Source organism: Dendropsophus ebraccatus, chromosome 7 (genome assembly GCF_027789765.1).
Source record: "Dendropsophus ebraccatus isolate aDenEbr1 chromosome 7, aDenEbr1.pat, whole genome shotgun sequence".
In the NCBI taxonomy this organism is placed as follows: domain Eukaryota; kingdom Metazoa; phylum Chordata; class Amphibia; order Anura; family Hylidae; genus Dendropsophus; species Dendropsophus ebraccatus.
Window position 1 is genome coordinate 111,216,656 of NC_091460.1, and position 16,871 is coordinate 111,233,526.

Here is a 16,871-nt window from a genome sequence, read left to right on the forward strand (position 1 = left end):
GCATTTGAATAGTTAATTAGCCGGCCGCAGCGGCTAATACCCGCGGTCCCTGGCTACACAGAGGGCTTACGCCAGGAGTCCTCTCTGATTCCCCTTGATGGGTATAAGGGGAGATTTATCAAACATGGTGTAAAGTAAAACTGGCTCAGTTGCCCCTAGCAACCAATCAGATTCCACCTTTCATTTTCCAAAGAGTCTGTGAGGAATGAAAGGTGGAATCTGATTGGTTATTAGGGGCAACAGGGCCAGTTTTACTTTACACTATGTTTGATAAATCTCCCCCATAGAGTTTGCAGCAGTACCTTTCCTGCAGTTATAAGGAACGTGTTTTCCTTTATTTGTTGTGGTTTTGTACCTTGTACAGTATAGTAAAATGCCAAGGCTTGTTGACCTTTGCATGGAGACAGGAGATGTAATGCAGGAGATGATGACACAGAGACATGAGTATACAACTACTGTATGCAGCTAACATAAGCTGTGCTGTAGTCCTCATAGATAAGTATTCACTTACCAGCACGAATGATAAGATAAGGCTAATGCATGACGTTCCACCTCCATTCACACTGCTGAGAGTTCACCAAACAGTCAGACCCTGAGGGTATTGTTAGTGGGTCATGAAATGCAAAATAGAATAAGTCAATCAGTTCTGATTTTATATGAAATACTCTGTCTCCATGTGTCCCAGTAGGTCTTTAGCAGTTGGGCCTTGTTAAACTGGAACTTATATTTTTCAAAACAGCTGGTACTAGAAAGTTATATAGATTTGTAAATTGTCTGCTTAAAAATCTCAAGCCTTCCAGTACTTATCACTTGCTGTATGCTCGCAGGAAGTGGTGTATTCTTTCCAGTCTGACACAGTGCTCTCTACTACCCCCTTTGTTCATGTCAGGAACTGTCCAGGGCAGTAGCAAACCTAGAAAACCTCTCCTGCTCTGGACAGTTCCTGACATGGCCAGAGGTGGCAGCAGAGAACGCTGTGTCAGACTGGAAAGAATGCACCACTTCCTGCAGGGTATACAGCTGCTGATAAGTACTGGAAGACTGGAAATTTTTTAAATAGAAGTAATTTACAAATCTGTATAACTTTCTGGTACCAGTTGATTTGAAAATAATTATTTTTCACTGGAGTTCCCCTTTAATTTATCATCTTCTTGTCCTGTTGGCACATTTTTATGTGCACCTGGAATGTAAAAATATTGGCAACACAGGATATAGATGTATACAGTAGATGGACTAATACTGATGTCTCTCCTGGGGTCCGTTCGGCAGGTGATGCAGTTATTGTCCTAAAAAAAAAACCTTTTAAACATGCAGCCCCGTGCCCAACAGCCGGGGCTTAGAGTATCTGTGCCCTAACTTTGCAAAACCCCTCCGCTCCCCCCTCCCCCTTTTTATCATTGGGAATGCCACTGGAACATTTTCTCCTGTCTGAACACTGCACAGGTGCCTTAACTATCCAGCCCATGTTCAGTACTTACACAGTTGATGAATAGGAGACAATCTGCCTGGAACATTCCTAATGAGGAGGAGGGTGGGAAGGAGGGACAGAAAGGTGCCAGCCTATGCATACACAATCTAAGCCCCGGCCGTTGTGCACAGGGCTGCCAGTTTAAAAGTAGTTTTTTTAGGACAATAACTGCATCACCTGTCGAACGGACCCCAGGACAGATCTTGGATTAAAAGCAGCTATCCAAAGGTACAAGTGGTTTGGGGGGGGGGGGGGGGGGGGGGGGGGGGGTGTCAGATTGTGTGTACAGAGTCACTTTAATGAGCTTATTATTTGCATATTATTTTTACCATTAAACACCATCTCTGGCTGCAGCTTATCTCTCCTAGAACAAAGGTATATTGTAGGAAGAGCCCTATACACCTTAAGGCCTTATTCCATGGAACGATTATCGGCCATTACGGGGATAGAAGGCAACGATCAGCCGACATCGTTTATGTCGGCTGATCGTTGCAGTCCTTTGTCTTTCAAACATGTTGAAAAACAAGCGACTGTGATAGCAGCGATCTGCTACCCTTGCTCCGTGGAACAGGAGCGGTGGCAGCAGACCGCCACTATCCTCTATGGGCTACCCGGACGATCTAGCAGCCCCTCCCGCACTCACCCGCTCGCTGCTGCCGCACGTAGTATCGGTGGCAGCGAGCGGGAAATGAGGAGCTGACAGCGCTCGTTTGCTCATCTCAGTCGGCCCGTGTAATAGGGGCTTTGGACCAACAGCGCAAGCATTACTTACAAAACAATAAGCTGTATTCTATATATCAGTTTGGTGGTCTCCCCACTGAAGCACCTCTCTCGGTCCCAGGTTCTTAGCTGAAATCTGAAGTTCTATTGTTTGCTCTGTGACTAGCATGGGCTTCCTTTAGCAGTATGACAATGCAGCCAGTTATTTGGTTTCCTGCTTGTCCACTGTCACCCAGTCTGTAAACTGGTAATATAACCAGACCTGCCAGTATAGGGCATTGAAAGGAGAGAATGTCCTTTTGTTTGACCTCAGATAAAGAGACAGGGAATGTAAACATTAGTTTATCTAGTCAAAACCACACACAGACGCCATGTGAACCACAAACATTCAGAGTTGTTGCAGAGTCAAGCTTCATGGATGGCAACAAAAGATTAGAGGCACAAGATACAAACTTGGCCTTGTGTGGCTGCTCAGTAGAGCTCTGTAAGCAACGGTGAACTTTAACATTACTGTTGCAATTCAGCGCAAAGTCTGCCCGCTTGTTGGCCGTGATATTTATTCCTGTTCTGCAAAGAGGCACGTATGGAAAGCTGTATAATTAGGCCCCTCTGTGTCCTGCAAATGTGGACCCATTCATTTCTATGGCCTAATACACACACCTGTGTGTTACGGATCCATGTTGGGCTGGGATTCGTGATGCAGAAAAAAAAAAATGGGCAAGCCAGATATTGAATAAAAGGGCCTCTTAATATGGTGATTTTGGCTACATCCTTTCCTGAAGGGATATCTGACTTGTCCCGTGTGACTCCCGGCTCCCTGACGTCCTGCTCAGCCAATCAGTGGCTGCTGTGGGACAGTGCACTAATTGGCTGAGTGAGGCATCAGTGAGCTGGGAGCCACCTAAGCAGGCCGGAACGTGGAGGGGTAAAGCATTAAACGGGCAGTGATGGGTTAAGGGAGACAGGGCTTTACATACTCGCAGAGAAATGAAAAATCTGCTGTGAGTATGAAAACCCATACAAACTGACAGTACCGGGAATCGCAGCGGATATGGCTGCGGAACTCATAGTGTCAAATCCGCTGCGATCCGGTACGTTTGAAGCTACCCTTAGCAGAGAATCCCAGCTCAGGTTGTGCTGGCATGGAGGTAGGTATAACTGGGTTGGGTAACCCACATCCTACAGGAAGGACTGATGTCTGATTCCCAAGTGTAGAACATTAGTTACTGCATCAGCTAAATTGTTGCTAAGCTTCAGCGACCTGACCCTTAGGGCTCTATTCCACCGGACGATTATCGTTCAGATTATCGTTAAATCGTTCTAATCTAAACGATAATCGTTCGGTTGAAATGCAGTTAACGATTAACAACCGAACGAGAAATTGTTGATCGCTTTTTAAGGCCTGGACCTATTTTTATCGTTGCTCGTTCGCAAAATGTTCGCATTGAATAAGACGTTGTTCGCTCGTTAGCAGTAGATACGAACGCAAAAGCGAAGAAATAGTGAAGAAAAAACGATCGCAAATACGATCATAAGTAACGATTATTGTTCCATGGAAATGAGTGAACATTTTCAGGTCTTTCGCAATAGCGGTCGTTTGAGATTGTTAACGATTATGCAAACGATAATCGTCCGGTGGAATAAGGCCCTGAGTATTGTCCTGAGACCATGGGAACCTCCAGAACATCCGAGGCCTCCATGTCTTCCTGTACAGTCTGGGCACCCTGCTACATGTGTCTTCGCTCACTCTCACGCATGTCATTTGCCGCCATGATTTGCATTTTGCAGCGCTGATCATTATTTTCTTAGGTTAGTAAATCCTGTTATGGCTGCTCAGTCCCTGGGCATGGCTGCTATTGTGCACATGGAAATGCTTTCTTAGTCCCTGCTGCATGTGTATTACCAGCAAAATCACATAGGGGTCTGTGAGAACGGTGTTCATTGCGTGTTGAAATATAGAGCGCGGGGCATCGCATGGCTGAGTACAATGTACACAACTTATGGATATCCTCACAAATGAGGAGCAGTGTGCTCTGCTAGACGCACCATGAACCCATACTATAAATGGACAATACTTTACAGAAGTACAATAAAGTTCCAGTTGTTTGTACTATTAAAAAAATGTATATATATATATATATATATATATATATATATATATATATATATATGTGTGTGTGTGTGTATAGATATGTTTTGCTGTATTATGAAAGCTTACAGCTTAAAGGGAATCTGTCGGCTACAATTCACTTTCCAAAATTATGACACTGTTAGATATCTGTTAGGGAAACACCTGAAACCTTTTATATATCTGTCTGTGCTTCCAAAACATAGAAAAATGCTTTTATTCTATACTAAGAAGAATCAAAGACTGGAAAAGCCTCTGACTTTTTGTACCAGAGAATAAAACATTTCTCTACATTCTGGAAGCACAGACAGATATATGAAAGGTACCATGTGTCTCCTTGTCCTAACAGCCCTCATCGCCCACCCCTCCAGTCAGCATCTGCCACTAGGGGACAATCAGAAGGTCTCCTCATAGTGTTTCTTATTGCCACAATTTTGGGGTCCATATATATTTTTTACAGGTTAGATGTGCTGCTACTGGAACCTTTATGTTAAATAAGCCAATGTACTGTATAAGTCCGCCGTTTCTGCATTCATTCATTCTACTTTCATATTATTTATTATAGGATGCAGCTATTTCTCCCCAACAGCGGGAAGAGGTGATCCACTGGTTGGCCGAACTGAAGCACCATTTTCATGTTTACCCAGAATCCCTTGCTCTGGCTATAAGTATTTTGGACCGCTTTCTGGCCTCTGTAAAGGTGAGGCTGGTTTTTACCTGACGTTGTTTACACCATCAATAACAGTTTGCCCGTCTGTTAGCTATCCCACCCATCCTCCCCATATACAAGAAAGGTTGGGATGGTCGATCATTCCTATGGGGATGGGTAAGCTGCAACCAGACTGCTCTGACTGTGGCTTATATCTCCCTGAATAAAGGGGTCAGGCAGTGATTTTCCATCATGTCTGACCTCTATCTCCACCGATATCATCAGTTTGTGGTTTTTCAGGAGAGCCCCGTACACCTTCGACAGCCAAACCCGCCGTGAGCGGTAGGTATGGCTGACTATAGGCTTAGGTATATGGGAACCTTTAGTGTAGGGCCTCAAAGAGTGTTATGAGAACACCAAAGATGGATGTCATCCACTACTTCTTCAGACCCTGTGCTGATTATAGTGATTTAGTGTTTTCTCGTGTTGCTTTATTGTTTTCGGAATAATTATGTAAACTTTATCCTGAGCTTTCTTTTACTTCTTTTTACTCACTTATATTTTATATGATCATACATAGATTGTCATGGCTGCAACTTTTTTTTTTTTTTTTACATTTTTGTCCACATTTTTCTTACCTGACCTTAGGTCTTGGCAAAATGTATTTAATTGACATTTGGCCATACTGCCCGATTCTTTGTATATCAAGCTGAGTAAGTGAGCATCTAGTACAGGTAAGCTAGCAAAACAGTGGGGAATTCTAAGAAAACTAGTGTCAGGCCTAGACATCTTTGGACTGAGCTTCACAGAATATATAACGTGAATAAGCTATGTTTTTATGAATGTGAGTTGATTTGAAGAAAAAAAAATGTAAAATAAAAAAAAAATTTTTTTAGCTGGAGTAAAGGTTTATTATAATTACAGCTAAGCCACAGATATTGAAGAACTTGATTTAAATGACTGAGCCTTTGTTGCAGTAACCTACCTCCTAAAAAGGTTATGGTATATGGGGGTTCAACAGAAATTCAACTTTAAAAAGTTAGAACGACTGATCTAGGAGAATAACTTTTTTTTTTTTTTATTCATTGGCAGGCCCATCCAAAATACCTGAGGTGCATTGCAATCAGCTGCTTCTACCATGCTACCAAAACCATTGAGGAGGATGAAGTAAGTAGCTTCTTTTCTAACTACATCTGCATGTTGAGTGAGCTGTAGCTGTCGGAAATATAATGTAATAGGAAATATAGTGTATTTTCTACTTTCCTAAAGTTCTTTCTTTAAAGGAGTTATCCAGTGCTACAAAAAACATGGCCACTTTCTTTCAGAGACAGCACCACTCTTGTCTCCAGTTCAGGTGCGGTTTGCAATTAAGCTCCACTCACTTTAATAGAACTAAGCAGCAAAACCCCACCCAAGCTGGACACAAGAGTGGGGCTGTCTCTGGAAGAAAGTGGCCATGTTTTTGTAGCACTGAATAACCCCTTTAAAGTCTCAAGATTTTGTCTGTGATTTCTGACAGCCTTAATGCCCACTCACACTGAGCAAAATAGGCGCAAATTCCAAGCAGCGCTCCATTTTTCAAATACCCGCCATCCGTGCAGTGGAGGTGGGCCTGGCACCCCCAGTACACAGATACCCCCTTCCCTCTGTGACCTGGACAGACTTGATTCTAAGAAAGGTGCATCACCAGGAGGAGGGGATGTCGGTACACTGAGGGCACTGGGCCCGCCTCCTGTGCAAAGCGTGGCCTTATTTGCCTGTGAAAAAAAAAACAGCGCAGATGGCGAGAACTGGGTAGCCATTTGAAAAATGCCCCACACTACCAGGATCTCCGCACTGGTGCAAACCGAAAAAAAAAAAAAAAAATTTAATTGGTATAAGTGGTACATTCACTTTAAGGATCTAAACCTGTATAGTCGGTAGAAAAGGGAGTACATGATCGAAACGTTTGGTATCTTGCAAATGTTGCTTCGTGTCAGTTGTAGCTTAGTTTACACCTATGATGCCTTCTGAAGCTGTTCTGCAACAAATAAAAGCACATTACAATTATTATAACAATATTAGCATGTTGCTGATCTCTGTAACACATTCAACTAAATGCCCTTGAAGGGCTGATCAATAAGAAACGGCATGGCCCATGAGAGTGGGGAAGCATGGGTAACTTTTGCTAAATCAGTGGATACCCCTTTCCCACTCATTTTGTCATGATCGACCAATTTAGTGTGTATGGGACCTCCTGAAGCCAGATGACTCTTCCCACTCATAGGACGGAAGTCAGAAGAGACTGCTTGTTGAGCTGACAATTGTCTAACCTGTGTTTCCTGTTGATTTATTTATCTAGAATTGTCTACTCAGTTTGTGATTTTTTTTTTCTCCTGTAGCGGATTCCCGCCCTCAAGGTCTTGACTAGAGATGAGCGAACCTCGAGCATGCTCTAGTCCATCCATACCCCATCGTTCAGCATTTGATTAGCGGTGGCTGCTGAAGTTGGATAAAGCCCTAAGGCTATGTGAAAAACATGGATATAGTCATTGGCTGTATCCATGTTTTCCAGACAACCTTAGAGCTTTATCCAGGTTCAGCAGCCCCAGCTAATCAAATACCGAATGTTCGGGTTCGGATCGACTCAAACCCGAACCCGATTCGCTCATCTCTAGTCTTGACCCAAGGAAGTTCCTTTGGCTGCTCTCCAGCCGAGGTTCTCCGGATTGAGAGGATTATTCTGGACAAACTGAACTGGGACCTTCATACGGCTACCCCTTTGGATTTACTTGTACTATTGATTTCTGCAAAAATATTTTAAATGACAGCTTCACCTTAAAGGGATTGTGTAAACAGGTTAGGGCACCCGAACCTGCTGATAGTTTCCTTTTAAGTAGCAATTATTGGGGAATCTCGAGTGCTTGTACCCTGTCAGGGTCATAACTGTAACTGGTACACTACTCAAAATCTTACAATATTTACTAGTAGTTTTGCTAAATACAAATACATAAAGTCCTGTAAATGACCACTTACCAACAACTCCACCAGGGCTGTACGGGTATGACAGTGGACTGTCAACTGCTGTATACTGGATATATCTATTATATAACATCACTCCATAAAATCTAAAATATAATATTGCATTATACAAACCACACATATATGAATATAAGTGTAAATGCTTTGTGCTGTGCAACACCAGACATAACAGATTAATGCGCAAAAAATGTAATAAAAAAAATCGTTTAAATGTAAAAAAAAATAAATAAATCAAAACCCATGCGTTTTGTTCCATCAGACTGAATGCTGACTTCTTCAGGAGTTACAGTTCATGTGATACTTCTCTTTGATTAATTACATGTGCAATTGCTAGTATTGTGTGTATTGACAATGTACATATCCATTTATGGTGTTTGTGACTGGCATGTTGGCAACTAGCACTTGTTTCCTGATAATTGCTGCCATCTCGGAATCCCCTCATAGATATAGATGTAAAAGACAATATTCTGGCTGCCTGCAGTCACCACTAGATTGAGTTTTGGAGTTTACAACATACCAAGCATTATGTTCCCTAGCGCCATCTAGTGGCAGCTGCAGGGAGCCAGCCAAGATGTCATCTTTTAAATCTGCCTATTCAGTGGATTTGAAGCTCTGTGTCAGAAAGACATATTCAAAAGTTGATGGATTTCTGTCTATATGACACATCCATCCCCCCCCCCCCATATCAATTAGGGGTCAAGGTCACTGATTTTGTTGGTCAGGAATAGAAAGCTCAGGTTTAACTAAGATGGACCTTAGCAGTTTTCTAAGACTTATATATCCATATAAGAAAAGAATCAATGATTTGTTATTTATGAAAACAAAAATATTGAACAAGGAAAGAGAAGTACAAGTCTTCCCTTTATATTTTCCTGGACTGATGCAGGTGAGGGGATTTAGCCCTGCCATGGCAGGAGGTAGCAGGGCACTTGTACAGGACAGTTGTAAGCTTTATATTCTGCACCTCTATCAGTGACCTAGCCCTAGCCTAGCGCTGGAGGTGCTGACTGCAACTCAGGATTATTTTTGGAGTATTGTAAAGTGTACCTGTCAATATAACTTTCAGAATGTAAATCAACAGTAGATGTGATATAAAGCAAGTTTGCAATATACATTCATTATTTTTTTTTTGCTATCATGCTGTAAAACAAGGCTGAACTTACCAGAAATCCAGGTCCAGTCTCCTGAAGGCTTGTGCTGTAAAAAACAGACTATACACAGGAATTCCGGCCAGTACAGAGAGTCACGGCTCAATATGTCCATCAATCACATGACTGTCTTCTGTGTAAGCGCTCAGATGATGGCCTGGGAAACACAGGACTTCCTGTTTTCTGACTTTTTTTTTTTTTTTAAGAGTCAGAAAACAGGAAGTGCCATGTTCTCCATGATGACTAAAAAAAGAAAAAAAAAGAATGTAAATTGCAAACTTGCTTTATATCACATCTACTGTTGACTTAGATTTTGAAAGTTATAACAACAGTGACACTTTAAGCCTACTTAAAAATAAAGCAAGGGCTTATTTTCAATTTGGGGCTTATTTTTGGAGAAACAAGGTAGGAATTGTAGTTTTGCAGCAGCTGGAGTGCCCTACAGGTGCATATGAGCAGGTTTTTATGTAGGATACTTTTCCTTTAAGCATGGACTATAAACCAGGGCATAACAATGATTTTTGTGTGTGTGATGTAAATGGTAGTCCTCTGACTGAATTGTAAAGATATGAGTTGTATTACTGATTCTATCTGTACTCTTTCTCCTAGAGCATGGGTCTCCAAACTGCGGCCCTCCAGCTGTTGCGAAACCACAACTCCCATCATGCCTGGGCAGCTAAAGCTTTGGATTTGGCTGCCAAGGCATGATGGGAAATGTAGTTTTGCAACAGCTGGAGGGCTGCAGTTTGGAGACCCATGTCCTAGAATGGATAGCAACCAGCTGTTCCTATGTCGGGAAGAAGCATCACGGCACCTTTCTCCTCTGAAGGCTTCCTTGCCTCCCAACGCTGTATACGTCCCCTCAAGCAGATACTGGTGACCTGCAACAGAGGAGAGTACCAATTCCGTTCCTCCCCTGTCCCAGGCCCTAGCGTCCACCACAAGGGCAAAAGCACCCCAGGATCTCTTATAAAGGGAGCAAGTTACTCCTACCAGCACTTGTCAGCTCCTGTAGCCTGCAAGCAGGCCTCCACTAAGAGAAAAGTGGAGCAAATGGAAGTCAATGACTTCTATGATGAGATCAAAGGCAGTATAATGAAGATAGCACTGTGGAGGTTGGGGGCCTGGAGATTGCTGCATGTATTAGGGGTCTATCCAGGCAAGAGGGCAGCATATCTCCTTGCCCCCAGTTGCAAGTAGTGTCTGTCATGTAACATCAGCACTTAAATATTGCAAAACCACATGCTAGATTAGATTCCCCTTGACGCCTTCAGCTGTGGTGGGTTACTACTGTCAGCGCAGTGCATTGCTTACCCCCCCAAACAGGAATAGTGTTTTAAACCACAGTAACAGCTATAAAGTGTATTCAAAGGCCATGCCCTACCAGCTCTGGGCAGAGGTCTACAAACCCTGCCTCATTTCTCATGCTGCTGATTCTTGTTCAATTTCAAATAAAAGCTTAAAACATATATATAAATGAAAATAGAAAATTAAAAAAGTACAACAAAAAAAATTACCCAAAAAAAAAAAATTGACAAAAAAATTAGCAGAATTGTTTAACCTTCTAGTGTTGTCAGTTCTGTTGTGTTCTGCAGGTATATCTACAGAATTTTGTGTACCTTGACATTTCCCCCTGCTTATCCCATCTTATCTTGTGTTCTAGACTTGTCCTTTAGTAGAGGCTCTTATCTTCACATCCACATTACCTCCCTTCTTCATTTTCATCTTGTGCTGTTGCTTTTTCCGTGAAAACTGACCTTACACTAAAAAGATATTCATTCTTCTCAAGCTACCAAACTAAATAACCAGCTAGGAAATTACTGATACCATTGTTAGTAGCTTACTGCTCCTGGCTTGTTCCGCATTATGTGGGCTTATACTGTACATACATACAGGGCCGGATTAAGGTTGGTGGAGGCCCTGGGCAAAAATTTTGTTGCCCCCCCCCCCCCTCCATTTTTTTTTTCCAAATATATCCCATACAGCGATCTATACAGGTGGCTACTTACTGTAGCAGACTTAGCACCTACCCCTCCTCACTCCTGGCTGTGTGGCTCAGCATCCTCCTCTGTTTTGCATGTGATGGTCACTACAGGCTGCAGTCCAGAGGAAGATGCCAGGCCCTAGAGACAGGACGGGGGAGGGGTGTATTCCCACTCGGGGTGTATTCCCACTTTGTGTTTATGTTAATAATACATAATGCGAGAACACAGCCCTTCAGTACTTTCTGTGCTCTCTTGCCCCCTGTGTCAGCCACCACAGCAGCAGATGCAGATGTGAATCGCTGAAGGAAGCTGGACTTGCAAGTCTAAGTCCCATCTGCAGTTCCCAACCATGTACACTAGCTGAAGCAGTAAGGAGCAACCAGAAAATACTTAAAGGCTGTGTAGAATATATAGCAAATATGGTACATGTGAACGTACCCTAAGGATTAAAATACATAGCTGTGTGCAGCCCATGATATGGCATATATAGCCTGTGTGCAGCATATGACATACGTAGGATATACACCATATGCTGCACACAGGCTATATACCATACACTGCTCTCAGGCTATATATCATATGCTGCACACAGGCTATATATCATCCACTGCTCTCAGGCTATACTGTATATCATATGCTGCACACAGACTATATACAGTATATACCATATGCTGCACACAGACTATATACAGTATATACCATATGCTGCACACAGGCTATATGTCATATGCTGCACACAGAATATATACAGTATATACCATATGCTGCACACAGGCTATATACAGTATATACCACATGCTGCACACAGGCTATATACCATATGCTGCACACAGGCTATATACAGTATATACCATATGCTGCACACAGGCTATATACAGTATATACCATATGCTGCACACAGACTATATACAGTATATACCACATGCTGCACACAGGCTATATATCATATGCTGCACACAGGCTATATACAGTATATACCATATGCTGCACACAGGCTATATACAGTATATACCATATGCTGCACCCAGAGTATATACAGTATATACCATATGCTGCACACAGACTATATACAGTATATACTATATGCTGCACACAGACTATATACAGTATATACCACATGCTGCACACAGGCTATATATCATATGCTGCACACAGACTATATACAGTATATACCATATGCTGCACCCAGAGTATATACAGTATATACCACATGCTGCACACAGACTATATACAGTATATACCACATGCTGCACACAGACTATATACAGTATATACCATATGCTGCACACAGACTACAGAATTATTATCTCATGCAGTTTTGCCACAATTTCAGCTGATACAGTAAAACTCTGCTATTAAAAAGCAGCGTGTGTATTATGGCAAAGAGCAATATTTCCCTTTTCACTTCAGGGTTCCCTACCAAATAGTTTTCTACAAAAAAAACAAAGAAAAAACTTGTAATTCAGTGACTCACAGGTGACGTCTTCTTTAATCTCAGGTGTCACTTTCCTTTTCCTCTCCATCTGGCCTGGACCTCCAGGATGATTTCTTGCAGCTACAATTCCTCTCTTTACAACCTGCAAGACAAGCATCTCAGGCTCCGCACATTTCCTTCAATTTCCTTCCCTTTTTTCTTAATGAGTGTGTGGGTTGTCCCCTGTATGTAGCATCCTCTGCTGTGCTCCCATATAGTAATAATGTCCCCTGTGCCCACATATAGTATCTCCTGTTGTGCCTCCGTATAGTAATAAAGTCCTCATGTTGTGCCCACTTATAGTAATATTGCCCCCTGCTGTGCCATCATATAGTAATAATGTCCAGCCCTGCTGTGCCCCCTGCTGTAATGTGCCCCCATAGTATATACCCTCTGCTCTAATGTGCCTCCATAGTATATGGCCCATGCTCTGATATGTGTCCCCATACATAGTATATACCCCTGTTCTGATATGTGTCTCCATACATAGTATATACCCCCTGCTCTGATATGTGCCCCCATAGTATATGCCCCCTTACATAGTATATGCCCCCTGCTCTGATATGTGTCCCCATACATAGTATATACCCCCTGCTCTAATGTGCCCCCATAGTATATACCACCTTCTCGAATGTGCCCCCATAGTATATGCCCCCTGCTCTGATATGTGACCCCATACATAGTACAGTATATGCCCCCTGCTGTAATGTCCCCATACATAGTATATACCCCCTGCTCTGATATGTGTCCCCATACATAGTATATACCCCATGCTGTAATGTCCTCCATAGTATATATACCCCTGCTGTAATGTTCTCCATAGTATATACCCCCTGCTCTGATGTGTCCCCATACATAGTATATACCCCTGCTGTAATGTCCCCCATGGTATATATACCCCTGCTGTAATGTCCCCCATGGTATATATACCCCTGCTGTAATGTCCTCCATAGTATATACCCCTGCTGTAATGTCCTCCATAGTAAATATACCCCATTCACTCATACTCACCTGATCTGGGCGGTGGATGGGTCTTCTCTCTTCTCTCCTGGTTCCTTCAGCCTGGCAGCCGCTGTGACAGATCGTCCAGCAGGCTCTGTGACGTCACCTCCCTGCTGCAGCTGGAGAAATCAGGTTTCCTACCACTTGAGGTCCCGTCGGCGCGCTGTCCTCTCCTCAGTGAGGTCAGAGGGGAGGAGGGGAGGAGGGGGTGGGGGGTCGCAGCAGGAGAGTGTTGTTCGGGATCCTCCAGGAAGCCTCTATCAGGGGGAAGTCTGAGGAGCCTGCCGGGCGGGAGATGTGTCAACACACAGTTAACCCTACACCCAGGCCTTTATTTAGAGTTCATGCTGCCCTAGGCACTTTGCATGCTGAGGCGCCCTCCCCCCCCCCTTCCCCTCGGCACTGACAGGTTACCTGCATGGTGTATACTGGGAGCTGGGTGCTGGAGGCCGGCTCCAGCCGGTGGGGGCTCAGTGTAGGGAAGTGACCCCAGAACAGCACTAATAGGGGATAGAACAACAACATCTCCCCCTATCCCCTATTAGTGATGTTCTGGGGTCACTTCCCTGCACTGAGCCCCCACAGATCTATGTATTCTGATCTCCCACAAAGCATCCAGTGTATAATGCACCTAGGACCCAACTACAACAGCTGCAGGCACTACAACTCCCAGCATGTACTGACAGTCTGCAGCCCTCAGCATACGCTGGGAGTTGTAGTGCCTGCAGCTCTTGTAGTTGGGTCCTAGTTTAAAAATTTGCGCTAGTGTACTGTAGTGACCGCAGGGCTGTGTCAGTATACTACCGCAAACGATACACTGACCCATTAAGACCCCAATGGTGCACAGGCTCTGCACACTATAGAAGTGATTATAGTGCAGTTACTAATGACTCACAGGTGACGTTTTCTCCTATTGCCGTCGCTCACACTTCGCTTTCTTCTCCATCTGGAGCAGCCATCATGAAGACTTCTCCGACCACAACTCATCTGCAGGCGGGCAGCTGGGGGTGACTGGGGAAGGGAGGCAGCTGGGGGTGACTGGGGAAGGGAGACAGCTGGGGGTGACTGGGGAAGGGAGGCAGCTGGGGGTGACTGGGGAAGGGAGGCAGCTGGGGCAACAGGGGGAGGGGAAGAAGCTGGAGGGCAGGGAGATCAGCTGGGGCGACCGGGGAGGGGGAGAATCTGGGGAACAGTGGGAGCAGCTGGGGCGACCGGGGTAGGGGAGAACCTGAGGAACAGGAGGAGCAGCTGAGGTGACAGGGGGAGAAGATGGGAGGGCAGCTGGGGTGGCAGGGGGAGGGGGAGAAGCTGGGGTGACAGGGAGAGCAGCTGGGGCGACTGGGGGAGGGGGAGAACCTGGGGAACAGGGGGGGCAGCTGGGGCAACAGGGGGAGAAGATAGGAGGGCAGCTGGGGTTGCAGGGGGAGAAGATGGGGGGCGGCTGGGGTTGCAGGGGGAGAAGATGGGGGGCGGCTTGGGTTGCAGGGGGAGAAGATGGGAGGGCGGCTGGGGTTGCAGGGGCAGAAGATCGGGGTAAGCTGGGGTGGCAGGGGGTGAGGATGGGTGGGGGCAGCTGAGGTGACAGGCAGGGAGGGAAGAGTGAGCGGTCGGGGGGCTGAGGGATCAGCTGGGTGGCAGGGGGACCAGCCGGGGGTCCGGGGGATTAGCCGGCTGGCAGGGAGACCAGTCGGAGGATCAGCAGGGCGGCAGGTACAGAGGCAGGCTGAAAAGGTCTCCCCCATGCAGGGCCGGCGTGAGCTTCCGGTACAGACAGGCTGGAAGCTCACAGTGCAGCCCCGCGATGCCCGAACTTCTTCCCCGCTCAGCAGCGTGTGTGTGACGTCATCACGCCGCTGCCAAACAGGAGAGAGGTTCGGGCATCGCGGGGCTGCACTGTGAGCTTCCGGCCTGCATGTACCGGAAGCTCACGCCGGCCCTGCATGGGGGAGACCTTTTCAGCCTGCCTCTGTACCTGCCTGATCCCCCGGCCGACCCATCACTCCCCTGGGCCCCCCCCCCCCCCCAAAACCGCCCGGGCGCAGACGATAGCGCAGGGGCGGCGGAGGGGTTTAACAAAAAAAAAAAAAAAAAAAAAAAATTGCTCCGGAACTCCCCTTCCGGGTTCCAGCTGGTGGGGGCCCCCTAGTGGTGGAGGCCCAGGGGCACGTGCCCCTTGTGCCCCCTCTTTAATCCGGCCCTGCATACATATATTATATAACACCTACTACACAGAATAATTGGTGTTTCATTTGCTCTAGAAATAGGGTCTGTGCTTTCATTGCAAGGATTGGGCCCTGCAGTCCTCTGCTTGTGGTAAGCCGGCGATGTGTATTCTTGCAGTCTATGTGGCATGATTTCCCTCACAGGTCTGCACCAACCAGATCATTATCAAACACTTCAAAGATTAGAAAAGGTAAATATATAAAAAGAATAGCTTTAATTTGTTGTTATGTTCAGAATGCATCATGATACAACCATGCCTGGTTTGAAGAAATGTTGTTAGCATATTTTGCACTTATTTTCCCCCTGGGACAGAGTTCTATAGAGTTCATTAACTTGAGGAAAGATAAAATAGTTAGAAATTAGAGATGAGCGAACCGGGTTCGGGTTCGAGTCCATCTGAACCTGAACGTTTGGTATTCGATTAGCTGGGGCTTCTGAACTTGGATAAAGCTCTAAGGTTGTCTGGAAAACATGGATACAGCCAATGACTATATCCATGATTTCCACATAGCCTTAGGGCTTTATCCAACTTCAACAGCCACCGCTAATCAAATGCTGAAAGTTCAGGTTCGGATGGACTCGTGCATGCTCAAGGTTCACTCATCTCTATTAGAAATACATTTTCTAGGTCCCAGCATGCATATTTATTGTTTCTGTAAAACTGCCTTTCACAACAACCTACGTTAGAGATCACTGCTTCATCTGGAGAGGCATGGCCGACGGAATCTAACTCACATGTACGTTTTCCTAAAAACTAAATTGCCCTAAACTGTCTCCTCTGGTTTATTATCAGTGGGTGAGGGGATGGTCGCACTCATTGGAGTTTCATTGGCAGTGAAGGACGGCTGGACGGTAATTAACCTTTTGAAGACCAAGCCCAAGATGACCCAGTAGACCGTGCAAATTTTCATGTTTTTTCCTCCTCCCCTTCATCTTTCTATCTACAGGGCTATGTGAGGCCTTGTATTTTTTTTTTGTTAGGAATAGCTGTACTTTGTAATGGTGTCTTCATTCTACCATAACATGTATGATGGAACCCCAAAAATATTATTT

The 16,871-nt window shown here is 44.9% G+C and overlaps 1 protein-coding gene across 5 annotated transcripts in view; it reads left to right on the forward strand.

The window, feature by feature from the left end:
- Positions 1–16,871, forward strand: part of CCNI (cyclin I) — a 77,666-nt gene extending 60,795 nt beyond the window's left edge. For 4 of the 5 annotated variants that reach the window (XR_011363859.1, XR_011363861.1, XR_011363860.1 and 1 more), the window contains 3 exons: positions 4,882–5,016; positions 6,058–6,132; positions 7,347–7,450. Coding sequence is in view for 2 of the 5 variants with exons in the window: in XM_069976719.1 (XP_069832820.1) it covers positions 4,882–5,016; positions 6,058–6,132; positions 7,347–7,403 (267 nt within the window). In the remaining 3 variants the exon portion in view is untranslated. Of the gene's footprint in view, positions 1–4,881; positions 5,017–6,057; positions 6,133–7,346; positions 7,451–16,611 lie in introns of those variants that run through there. The other variant, XM_069976720.1, reaches the window with a different exon arrangement.